A 12812-nucleotide genomic window follows, 5' to 3' on the forward strand; every position below is an offset into this window, starting at 1 on the left:
ATTGGTGAGAAGGAAGATACTTAAGAGTGTCTCTTCAACGTATTTTAACAGCACGATCCTGAACATACTTAGAATTGAGTGCTTACAGGTATGTCTACTCTACATAATCACACAAGCTGATTTAAAGAACCACGCAATTAAACTCTTATTTGTTGAGTAAAGATGCAAAGGTTTTCCAGAATCAAAATTCAAAACAATATTGGTGTGCTTTCTTAGAAGTTTTTTTTTTTCAGATTACATCAACCACTTTATTATTCTTTGTTAAAAATGTATCGTATCTAATGTTTGACTTTGCTTTAGTGCAAAGGGCGAGGAACCTTTTTTGCCTGCTCAACTGCCCACCTAAATTAAGATAAGGACAGCTCCCTTTGGTTTTATGTGCAATTAATTCATTCACAACCTTTTAATAAAATGGGAATTACAAATGCTACAAATGAAGTCAGCCTTCTGATATGACAGCAAATATTTGTGATAGGGAATAGTTCTAGGAACGATCTTGGAGCAGAGCTGCCACATCACCATCGTGGTTGCTGGATGAGATATTGGCAAGTTCTCACCGTGCTAACAGCACCCACTCACTGGAAATCCTAAGTGGTTGCTGTTAGAAACGGAAATAAAAGGACTGTCCTGTTCACTTTTTTCTAAGACATGTTTTTTTCAGTCAATTTCAGCTAAGATTTAAGTAACAGATAGTTAATACTTAATGACCACTGCAAACATTTGTGAGACTAGAACTTCATCACAGAATCACAGGCTTCCTGACATTTTCTGTGGGCAATAGAGGAAAACCAGTTTAAGGCTTTCAAGAACTACCTGGGCGCTACAGTAATGGAGCAAGTTATCCAATATATCAGCCTTCACCAACCTTGTGCCTGCCAGAGGTTTTAGACCAGTGTTTCTCAAACTTGGGTCTCTAGCTGTTGTTGGACTACAATTCCCATCATCCCTAGCTATAGCAGGACCAATGGTTAGGGCTGATAGCTAGTAGAACTGCAGCAGACCTGAGTGGTGGTGGGAAGGTTAATCTTTTCTTCTCTGGTACAGTCCTGAGTCAACTCTGAAGGCCAGATTTGTTTTCCACTGGGGAAATTGGAGCCAACTCACACCTTCAGAGGAGGGGTTTCTTCACAACCACAGCCGGGGAAGAAAGGGTTGAATTCTTCCTTCATGCATGATGCATTCCTGACCAGTATCAGCGGCCCTTCCTTCCATAGCTGATGCTATTTGCAATTTTAAAGACCTGAACATTAAATGCAAAGATATATTTTAGCATCCTGTGCAGTTTGGCTTTCGCTTGCTGTGCCCTCACAGGTAGGAAAGTTTGGAAGAAGGTGTCGCACAGTGACATAGTAGACTGTACAATTTAACAACTATGCAGGAGGAGACAGCACATGACAACTCCACCTAGCGTCTAATGCAGCAGATAGCTTGTTGTCCACAATATTTACTGTAAAGTGAGCTTTTTTGTTTTTTGTTTTTAAAAAGGAACATTACAAAAGGAAATCAAATGACCAGAACGTTTTCTTGTCTGCAGCTGGGATGGCTTTGATAATTGTTCTGTGATGAGCTGATACAAGACATGTTTTCCTTTTCTTTTCCACAACACCTGTTTGTGTCACTAGAGTCACAGCACATGAGTCACAGCACAGCAGTTATTGACTTTGGTTGAAGCAGTGAGTGCTGGTGCACTTCTCTTTGTCCAAGGTTGCTAAGTTATAAAACCACAAGTTCCACAACAGGCTGGTAGATGACAATATTTTGTTGTCGTCTCTGAACAATAGACAGTACTGAGGCCTAAAGGGCTGAGGCTTGTGAAGCAAAGAGAGTTTTGAAGGCAGACCAAAAATGTACCCTGGGACTATAAAACACAGGCCAAAATTCATCACAGAGTTTTGCTGAGAAATGGTGCCATTGTTTAGAAAACTTGGACAGTTAAAACTCCCTCAGGCTGCAGGTAAGAGTATGAAACCAAAACACAATACAGAGGGATCCATCTGTTGACACATCACACATTCCTGCTTGTTTGTTTGTTTGTTTCCCTGTGGTGCATAAAAATTAGCCTCAGACATTTTATTTATTGTATAACAAAATTCTATGTGGCAGGATTTTACTTTTTAAAAATAATCTTGCCTTGTCTCCAGGTGTGTTGCTTCTTCCTGCAAGAACATTCTGGAAGGATCTCTGTGATATCTTCAAAGTAAGTCAATGCAACCAAATTATTTGATTCTGTTGTGATGCCATGATTACAGACAATAAACTCTAAAACTTTTTTTTTTACATTTTTTTAAAGGAGAGGGCTACATTTCCTGAATCAAACCTAAAACATGAGTGTAGTGTAACCTTTAAGGAAGTATGCTGATTATGTATGGAATTTTACTCAAGCAACCAAGAATTTGGGCGGGAATCCAGATAATTTAAATTTACCCTTAATCCTATGATTCACAAAGCATGATTTGGGTTCAAGATGCATGCAAAGGAAATATGAACAGATACAGAGAACACACCTGGAAAAGAGAGAGCAAAAAATTAAAAGGGAAGCAAGCCTACAAAGACAAAAATAATGTTTCTTTTATTTTATCTTCACTTGATTAAAGAACCAGGAAAGATAAATATATAGCTATAAAACAAACAAACAAAAGCGGGGGGGGGGGGGTGACGACCAAGCTATGTATCATTCTTAGACATAAACACATAAAGCTGAAGCACATAAAAATAGTATGTTAAGAAAATACAGTATATCAATTAAAATCAGCATCATCCAAGAAGATAAATCCAAGCTATTAAATTAATTATGGCAGGTATAAATCACTTCATGAAAGGGAATCTTTTTGAAAGCACAGGAATATCGCTTTAAATTGCCAGAGGGAATCTCTCTCTATATTGAGAATCGCATCGAGGGTACCATCAAACCCTTTGGGGAGCGAGTTCTGAAAAACAGGCTTACATAATTCTTGGATATATCTTCATATAGGTTATCTGTAGCTATGAGTGCCTCCCCACCCCCAATGTAATAATAAAAAGATTGACTTTCTTTTATATTTGCTATCATGCAACCCAATGCTATGCATGTTTGCTCAGAACAAAACTCCACTTCCTAGTAAGTGTGCCTCATATTATTACTTAATATATTATCCATTGGATTGCAGCATCGTTAACTCTTGGGAAGATTCACTATGATTGGTTTTGAGAAAGTATTCTTTGTGCTAATATAATATTTACAGCAGATAGCAATGGCTGCAGTTCAGCAAAACAATTTCCTCAGTTCCTGAGGCACTATGAAGCACAGACGCAGTTTGCAATGGCATGCACCGTGTCCTTTGTGTGCCAGCATGAATGCATGTGACTGGCCCACCAGGAACCATGGCTGGGAGCCAATGCTGGGAGCCAAGATGAGCAAACAAATTTCAATGGTCCCATAGGGTGACCACTTCATGCATCACCCAAAAATGACACTGATTTGCATAAAACCTCCATATGCTAACACATGCATAGGCACAGATTTGGAAATAATGTATATAATTTACATAGAAATACATCTCACCATAGCACGGAAGACTGTTACCTGCTCGGTCTGATGTTTGTGTCTAAGTGCTAACCGTTGATAGGTGTGGGATGTGGGCATGAAAAGGGGGTGGGCATAAAAAGGGGGTGTCTGGACCAGCCAGTCGGAACTTCCTGTTTCCTCCTAGGCTGGGACAGACTTCCTCTACATGTGACCAGAGGTGGGTGTGGCCTCACCTGTGCAGGTAACAAAAGCATAGGACTGGCCACCATCTCTCTCTCTCTCTGACTACATTTGTCGAAGAAGCAACATCTGCTTAGCCTATGATGCCCTCTTGGCTTCCAGCTAAGAGGGGACAAAGGGACTATCTCTTTATGGGATAGATTCCAGGTATATTACTTTTGTAACTTAAGTCTGCCTTCTGGGATCCATCTGTGAACAGAATGACTGAGTGAGTAAACTCTTTTTATACTTTTATAGAAGACTGTGTCGTGTCTATTTCTTTTATGAGGGACTAAAGGGGAATTTACCAGGTAACTTATTTTAGAGGCTTTAGCGAGCCTGAGCAAACGCATCCGCTGTGCAAGTTTAAAAAGGGGAATGTTACTCTGCTAAATTGTAGAACTTGTTAACACAAGTTGGAAAGGATATAATCAAACAATATATCCTCTCCTGCCTCCCTGAACATTCCCACAATAAGCAACTTCAAGGAACCCTGCTCTCCTTTCTTAGGGTTCTTGATCTTCAAACAAGGCAGCAAAACCAGCTGTACCAGAGTGTGACACCTACTGGTAACTCAGGAGGCAGACCCTAGAGGATGGAGCCTGCCCTGTTTCTCCTAAGCTTCCCTGCGGTGCTCAGGTTCCATGAAGAATCCTGTGCTACTGCCAGTGTTGAAGTAAACTCAGCTGCCAAACCGTTCAGTTTCTGTACATGAAATGCAGGGAGGAGGCCATTTTGTCATTTGCCTCAGGCAGCAAAATGTATTGGGCCAGTCCTTCACAGAGGACTCCTTCAAATAGAATATTGTCTGCTGTAAAGTAGTATACATGACCCTTTGGGGATGGAGTAGGGAAGAAAAAGGGGTTGTTTAAAAATTTGGCTACATTGATAACAATAGGTGGCTTTTCCATTCATTGCCTTTCAAGATATCACAATAACAGTTGAGACATCTTTCAGCAGAAAGCTTCTTTCCAGTATTAACCATCCAGTCTTTGCATATACCTGACTGCATGGAGTGACCTTTTCAAAGTGCTTGATATGCCCAAAAGTGGGAGGCAAGAGCAGGGTAACAATCAGCATTTGAATGCCTTTTGTTATTGCCATTCTTTGATATTGACAATATGCTTTGTCTGTCAGGCTCACACCTGGGAGTTCTGCCTATGCCAATGACTAATAGTGATATAATAGCATAATAAGGGGCAAAGATTGGATCTTTCCTGGCAGATCTAAAAATGAATTTCAAAAGTCAGCTTCTCAGACGTTTGTCATTTCTCTGTTTATGAATGACTGAAATTGAAGTTTTCTGGAAGCAGTGAAGAAAACCTGGCAAACGAGCAGTTGCCACCTTTCAAATTATGTGTTAAGTGGTTCACACTTAGATCCCATTGCTCTCTATCAAATCTCTGCAGATGAATCTTCATACATTATGTGTAATATCCTGCAAACCTGTGGTTTCCAACCATAAGGAATCTGCAGTGCATTATAATCTCTGATTCCTCCTTGATATCTCATTACGAGGAGATATCAAGACAAATGCAAAATAATAAATATCCTTGAAACCAACTGCTTTTTGTTTTGCAATCTAATCTTAAATATGGCCAAGATCAGAATATTCCTCTTTGCTGTGAGTCTTGCACCCCACCCAACCTCAATGGTGCTGCTATCAGGATTAGCTCTGGGCCCATTCGAAAGATGATGAGGTTCCCACCAGCTCTGCACTTGGTCCCAACAGTGACAGGGTAAAGCCTTCCTGCACAACTTCCTTTGCACTAAAGCAGAAGTGGGGAACCTGTGCCCCTCCAGATGTTGCTGGACTAGCACTTCCATCACCCTTGACCATTGGCCAAACCAGTGGGAGCTGAAGTCCAGTAACATCTGAAGAATCACAAGTTCCTCACACTTACTCTAAAGTGCAGCAGCAGGAGGAGAAACATGAGCTGCAGGTTTAGCCTATGACTTACTGCATGCAAAATCTATACTGTGACGCCTTCTACGCATCCCAACAGAGTTATTTAAAAATAAAACGCAGAGACATATTTTCTTCCAAGTTTTTTAAAAAAATCACTTTCTAGATGTACTTCACAGGGTTTATTAAAAAAAAATGGCGAGAAAACTTGCTATATCAAACAGCTGTCCGTGTGGGATTTGTGGGTTTTTATGGAGGGGGTGCATAACTTCAGTTTTTCAGTTTGAACATGAATTATAGTTAGTTTTAACTGACTCTAGTGTTGTTATTTATGATTATGTTGTTTGGTTATTAGTACTAATCACTTTCTACAAAACCCAGCAGATTTTTTTATTTTATAACGATACAAATTAGTCATCCACGGCAGAAACACACTGCATTATATTTGATATATTTGTTTTATTTCTTTTTAACTTTGTATTCTGGCCTGGTATCTTGGTAGCTGCATTGCTATCTAGAAGAACTTTTATATATCTTTTTATTTTATTTATTAAAAGATAAAAATATATATTCAAAGGCGATATCCATAAACTTTGTAAATAAAATGTGCATTTTGACACTTACATGTTGCGCATATTGTGAGCATCTTCTGTGAAGCACCCAGTGCAGAATTCACAGGCTACATTCAAGGGGCACAGATAGCATTTACAACTACCTTCAAAAAGTTTCTTTTCTCAAGAAATCTTGTGGTATCCAGCCCTGAATATACCCATAGGTTTTACCTCTCACCTTATCTTCCTTTTGCCTTGCTGTCACTGTATGAAGTAATTTATAATCCAAGCTGCTAGAGACAAGTACACAGATCTGCCAAATGTAAATAAATAAAATATTTTTATTATTATTTATACCCCGCCCTTCCTGGTTCAGAAAACTGAGCTCAGGGCAGCTAACAACAAATTTAAAACACTTAATTGATGCAACAATCAATTCATCAATTTATCTCATATCTCTTCGCTTGAATCTGTGATATAATCTTATACGGACATGTGAGAGTAGAAGCAACCTCTGTGGCACACTTATCAGGTGGAAATATCTCCTGAGTTCCCTCTCAGACCATCCGGCTAGCAGTTTCTCCATTGACTGGTACAAAGCTGCCAATGTCATACACAGCACCTGTCCTGTCCTGTCCTGTTTTACTTTGTCAGCAAAGCGGATCAGGTTGCTTCTGGCATTTTCACAGTTACTGAGCCATCATTACTGGAAAACTTTGAAGGTTATTAACTAAGCAATCTGAAGGCGGCAGGGGATGTGGCAGGGCAGGAACCAAGTTGTAGTGCATCTGGCATATCCAGCACCCTGCTGGGATCTTGCTGGCACTGCAGGTGGAACAGGACAAGAACAATCCTCTGTCCTTTTCCAGTTCGTTTTCTTTTTACAGTTTTTTCTCCCACAGGGAAATTAAATTGGATAAACTCACATGGTCCAACAGAGCCATTCAAATCCACATTATTATTACAATATGGTGACAGGTGTGATGACTGTGCCATATCCGAGTGCAGTATTTCAAGTTCAAAACATGGAGGAAAATGGAATGAAAAATACTAGGAAGGATGCTGAGAAGATGCAGCCATTTTTAGCTTCAACAGATGTAACTTCAGCTTTTCAAAAGTTAAGAAGCAAACCTTTGCCATCTTTGCCGCTTCATGACATTGACGATCAGGATGGCAAAACTGTAACTGTCTAGGTGAAACCCTGACAATTGGATAATCCAAGTTGGATATCTGTGATATGTATAGCAAGTTCAGAGATGGACAAATCTGTTAATTTCAGTTTCTCTCAGCTTCACGTTTTTCCCAATCTTAAATTCAGTTCACCACACTCCTACATCAGTTTGTAAGATTTTTAACTCCCCATGAAATTTTATCAGAATTTTAGTGCCCATTTCTCCTCATATCCAAAGTTTTGTATGTTATTTTTGCATTTTTGTATATTATTTTCACAAATATATGCATTTTGTGCACATTTTTTTTGGTTGGAAAGCTGCATGACAAAATTCAGAGATGTGCAAATTTCAGAGAGTAGCTGTTGATGTTTCAGATATTGGTTTGGGGAATTGTGCGTTAGGTAAATCTGCATTGCAATGTGAATCAATTCAAACTTCTCCTCCATCTCTAGCAAGTAGCATCAACTGCCACTTGGTGGTCTGGACATTAATACTGACTTTTTGTAGAATGCAGCAGCCTGAGATTTGCAATAAAAATAAACAAGATATAGTGCGACATTGCTAAGATTTTTTTTAACTTAGGGAACTTTTTTTCTCTGGGAAATTCATGATCTTCTTTTCTGTTTGTAAAGCTAATGATATCTTACTCCTCAGAGGATGGAAGACTTACGTTAAACTCTATTTCAAAACATTGCCTAATCTTGGGGCACAATCTAGGACAGAGTTTGGTTCATGCTCAGGTCCCTTAAACACTTTAGACACAGAATTTCTTGCTTGCTGACGTAGAATAAAACATGTTAACAAGCTATCTGTTTTTTATGTTAACAAGCTATCTGAGAGTCAGGGCAAGTTCTGTTCTTTGTGATGCAAATCTCAGCCGTTATAAAACCTAGGCTGTATTTCTTAATCATAGCATGCCAATGGCTTATATCTTCACTATAGTATAAATTCCATTCATTCAAACATACAGCCAATATGAAGGCAGTGCTTCGTGTCCCTAGAAGTCCTGAGAAATGTTCTACCAATGCAACCTTTCTTTTACTTAACAAAGTATGTTTCTGGTGCTTACGGTGAGTAATCACTTGTGGTTTTGACTATGATTTCGTAACCCTCATGAGAATGAACATTCAAAAATGACAACAACCCAGCTTCCAGTCATTGCAGGAAGCTAGGCTGTAATGAAGAAAACTACAGCATTTGAAAGAGAGAGAAAATGGTGTAAAGATACTAAAAAGATAATGTGTGAGAGTGAGATAAAAACACTAGATATGAGGATCATCCAGTAAAATCAATGGGCAATAGGTACATACATGTGTGAGAAAGATTATCAACAATATCAAAATACTATTGCAGATGGTCCTCTTTGCAGACATCTTTAGAAAATCGCAGTGAATGTTTTGAGCTGCTACTGCAAAGGTGGCAACCTTGTTTGTAATGGTTTTATTGTGGTCTGTCAACAGATCACAAATAATACCAGTCAGGGTCCAGCCAGCTCTTGCTCTCAAAAGGTCTCCCCCAAAAGAGCTCTGAGATCTCTATACAAAGGACAATGCCAATGATAATGCATTACGTCTTCCACCTCCCCTGTACCACAAACACATGTCTGCTGAGTATAGAGGATCCTTTTATACTTTTTCCTCCAAATAGGTTGAGGCATTGTTTGGAAACAAAGGGAAGTAAAAGCTTTTCTAAGGGCAACAAAAGTTAGGGAAGTTAGATCTTGAAAGTACTGTTGAAAATATTGCTCTCTTTCTAATAAAATAAACCAAAGGTAAAACGCTTGGAGTTGGCTAGCAAGAATCAGCTTGGTGAGATGGACATTGGAGGCCCTATTTTAGTGTGATTTTGATCCGAATTTGAGGATTGGTTTCAGATAATAGCATTGGATGATGATCTGTTGGCCATCTAGAGATTCGGCTGTTGTGTGCTGCAGGGACTATCTAGTCCCCAATGCTATTTAACTTCTTATGAAGCTATTGGGAGCAATTATTAGGAAATGTGGGGTGAGGTGTCATCAGTACACTCTATCTCTCTGCAATATATGAATCAAGCAAGGCCACTGCCTTGACTTGGTGGTGGGTTGGATGACAGCCAATAAACTGACCCTGAATCCTGTCCAGATGGAAGTGTTGTAGATGGGCAGTTCCTGAGTGATCAGTTGCCTGCTTTGAGGGGTTATCCTTCCTTGAAGGAGTGGGTTCATAGTCTGGGAGTGCTACTGGATCCATCACTGGCACTAGAAGCTCAGGTGATCTGTGGCTAGGAGTACCTTTCACAGCTGGCACTCAGACAACAGACTGAGCAGGCACATAGTCTGGTCACATAGCTTCACACTGGTGAGATATATTTCTATTTGAATTAAAGCAATTTCTAAATTTGCATCTCAATTTGCAGCCTCTTTTGTCCTCTTTGTAATGCATTTTCTCCTTTTTGTCATAAATACGTTACCATCCTTTGGTCTAATCACTATTAAAGTTCAATGTGCATATCTTTGATTGTTTTTGAAACCAAGCATCTATTGTACCTACAAGAGGGTTGGGATCCTACAGCCTAGTATAAAATGAACCATTTTGCACTGTGTGCATTTGAAACTCAGTTCCTCCAAGAAGATTCTTAGCAGGAGTCTGCAGGTTTCTGTAAACAATAGTTCTGCTTTTATGTTCATACAGTATCCAGATGCAACATCCAGTTTAAACAATGCTTGATGTATGGTCCACTGACCATTTGTAGCATCTCAAACTCTTTCATAAAGCACCTCAAATCCTAAGCAACTTTCTGGAAGAAAAGACAATTAGCAATTGCCTTAATTTTCTGCAAGTTGCTAAGTTCTGTCCTCTTGGCATTTGCTTTTTTATATTTTTTTTATTTTTTGCAATTAATAAGTGGCTGTATCAAGATTGATTTTCTGCAAGCCGCAAACTGCAGTTGGTTCTCTTGTGTGGTAAAAGCAGATTGCTTCCTTTATTGCAGGACTTTATTGCAGGCCTCCATTATACCAGGAGGAAAGGAAGGCAGTATTGATGCAGTTTCATTATTTGCAATATCTGATTTGCTGGACACAATCGGATGCATTTCGGGGGGTGGGTTGTTTTTAACCACTTTCAGTCTTATGTCAGGGGCCAAAACCAGTTGATATTAATCAGATTTAAAATTAGGCCGCGGTCCAGATTCAGAGTATGGCGTGTAGTTGCTGGTCTCCTTCCAAAAAACCCTTGAAGAAGAGGTGATTTTCAGCAGGAAACTGGCACCCATGCATCATGCTCCCGATCTGGATCAGGTCCCCATGGGGTTACTTCTCCTTCAGAATAAAAGTAGTAGCATTAACCATGCTTTTTAAGAAGTGTGTTTCATGTTATTTGTCGCTTTCCTCTTGGAGTGTTAGATATTCTCAAAGCACAGCATCAAAGTTGTCAAGAATATGCATGTGTAATAATAATAATAATAATAATAATAATAATAATAATAATAATAATTTATTATTTATACCCCGCCCATCTGGCTGGGCCTCCCCAGCCACTCTGGGCGGCTTCCATAAAAACCAAAAATACAATAAAATATCACACGTTAAAAACTTCCCTGAACAGGGCTGCCTTAAGATGTCTTCTGAATGTCAGGTAGTTGTTTATCGCTTTGACATCTGCTGGAAGGGCGTTCCACAGGGCGGGCGCCACCACCGAGAAGGCCCTCTGCCTGGTTCCCTGTAGCTTTGCTTCTCGCAATGAGGGAACCGCCAGAAGGCCCTCGGCGCTGGACCTCAGCGTCCGGGCAGAATGATGGGGGTGGAGACGCTCCTTCAGGTATACTGGACCGAGGCCGTTTAGGGCTTTAAAGGTCAGCACCAACACTTTGAATTGTGCTCGGAAACGTACTGGGAGCCAATGTAGGTCTTTCAAGACCGGTGTTATATGGTCTTGGCGGCCGCTCCCAGTCACCAGTCTAGCTGCCGCGTTCTGGATTAGTTGTAGTTTCCGAGTCACCTTTGAAGGTAGCCCCATGTAGAGTGCATTGCAGTAGTCCAAGCGGGAGATAACCAGAGCATGCACCACTCTGGCGAGGCAGTCCGCGGGCAGATAGGGTCTCAGCCTACGTACCAGATGGAGCTGGTAAACAGCTGCCCTGGACACAGATTTGATCTGTGCCTCCATGGACAGCTGTGAGTCCAAAATGACTCCCAGGCTGCGCACGACCTTAGGTGCATATATGCGTGCATACATCTGGCTTAAGAGAAAATATTGTTTAAGAAAACCTGTGAAAGATCCAGGTACATCATCTTGCAGCACAGGAAGGAGAGTGTCAGTGGATACCAGTAAGGATACTGTACTTAGAACAGAAGAGCAAGTGCCTAGGTTAAATACTATGAGTACTAAGAAGTATGGTGCAGGAGCAACTATGATTCTACAAACCACCCAAAGAGAGGGAAGCAGAGGGAGCTCTGTGCTCCTGAATTCTACAGGGATGCAGCTGCTCTGCTTCTAGGCTGCAGCCGCCACACTTACCATGAAGCAATGTGAAGCAATGGAGAGGCAGATTTCAAAATGGTACTAGTTTCTTGTGCCTACATATGGAAGAAGCAATACTGTCTGCTTCCTGTTTATAGAAAATGAGAACCTGGGCACAGGGGAGGAGATTATTTTCATGATTTCCTGAAAGCTGTCAACGTTTTGTTGGTACTTTGGCATGGCAAACCAGAAAACAACATCAAGCTGGGCTGGCTTAGCACACATCCTGTTTGCAAAATGTGGGGTTTTCAAAGCACAGGAAGCACAAAACCTCTAGTTTCAGTTGTCTTGGACAGTCTATGACCCAGATTTGTCCTTTTTTAACTTCTCAGTTTCCTTTTTATTTTTATATTGATTTTCAGACAAACACAACACAGGAATCCCCTCTCCCTGCCGACAGATGAGTACAGCACTCCGTACTTGAAAAGGGGTGAGTTAAAAGCTTGTCAAGTCCTATTGCCCAACAAATAAAAGTTTATTTCCACAAGTCACTTTGAGATGCTGGAACTCTTCTTTTGTCAAAACTGCATGAAATTTGTCTGATCTCTTACTGGGTTTTTTTGATTTTCATATTTTCATTGTCAGTTTTCCCATAAGAATTAAATCCCACAATTGTTGAAACCATGTTTCCATCAAGTTAGTATTTAACTATCTCCAAACCTTAGCTATAGTTAGTCTTGTTGCTGTCATAAGATGAGTAATGAGATCTTTTGGAGTGAGATCCTGAGCTTCTGAGTCCTATATTGATTGAAATATTTCCAGGGAAATGTTTTGAGTAGGGTTCAGTTCATCCAACAGGACTGGGTTGGTTAGCAAGACCACCTTTGGGAAAGAGAACTCTGTTCCTGCAACAGTTAGCAGCATTTGTTTGGGTGATCCTCCTTAATAAATTTGTCCTTAAAATTAAACATCTTAATCTAATTTTTAGTTGTTTAGTTGCAATTCCAAAGGACGAGGGGT

The 12812-nt window shown here is 40.2% G+C and overlaps 1 protein-coding gene across 4 annotated transcripts in view; it reads left to right on the top strand.

The window, feature by feature from the left end:
• The first annotated feature begins 1711 nt into the window (after window positions 1–1711).
• The window catches only part of LOC310763897 (uncharacterized protein), a 65303-nt gene continuing 54202 nt past the window's right edge, over window positions 1712–12812 (top strand). For all 4 annotated transcript variants that reach the window (XR_014548883.1, XM_083616763.1, XM_083616762.1 and 1 more), the window contains exons 1-2: window positions 1712–1954; window positions 2142–2197. Coding sequence is in view for 3 of the 4 variants with exons in the window: in XM_083616763.1 (XP_083472889.1) it covers window positions 1903–1954; window positions 2142–2197 (108 nt within the window). In the remaining variant the exon portion in view is untranslated. The remainder of the gene's footprint in view (window positions 1955–2141; window positions 2198–12812) is intronic.

Source organism: Podarcis filfolensis, assembly GCF_964270895.1.
Source record: "Podarcis filfolensis genome assembly, chromosome: 5".
Lineage (NCBI taxonomy): Eukaryota > Metazoa > Chordata > Lepidosauria > Squamata > Lacertidae > Podarcis > Podarcis filfolensis.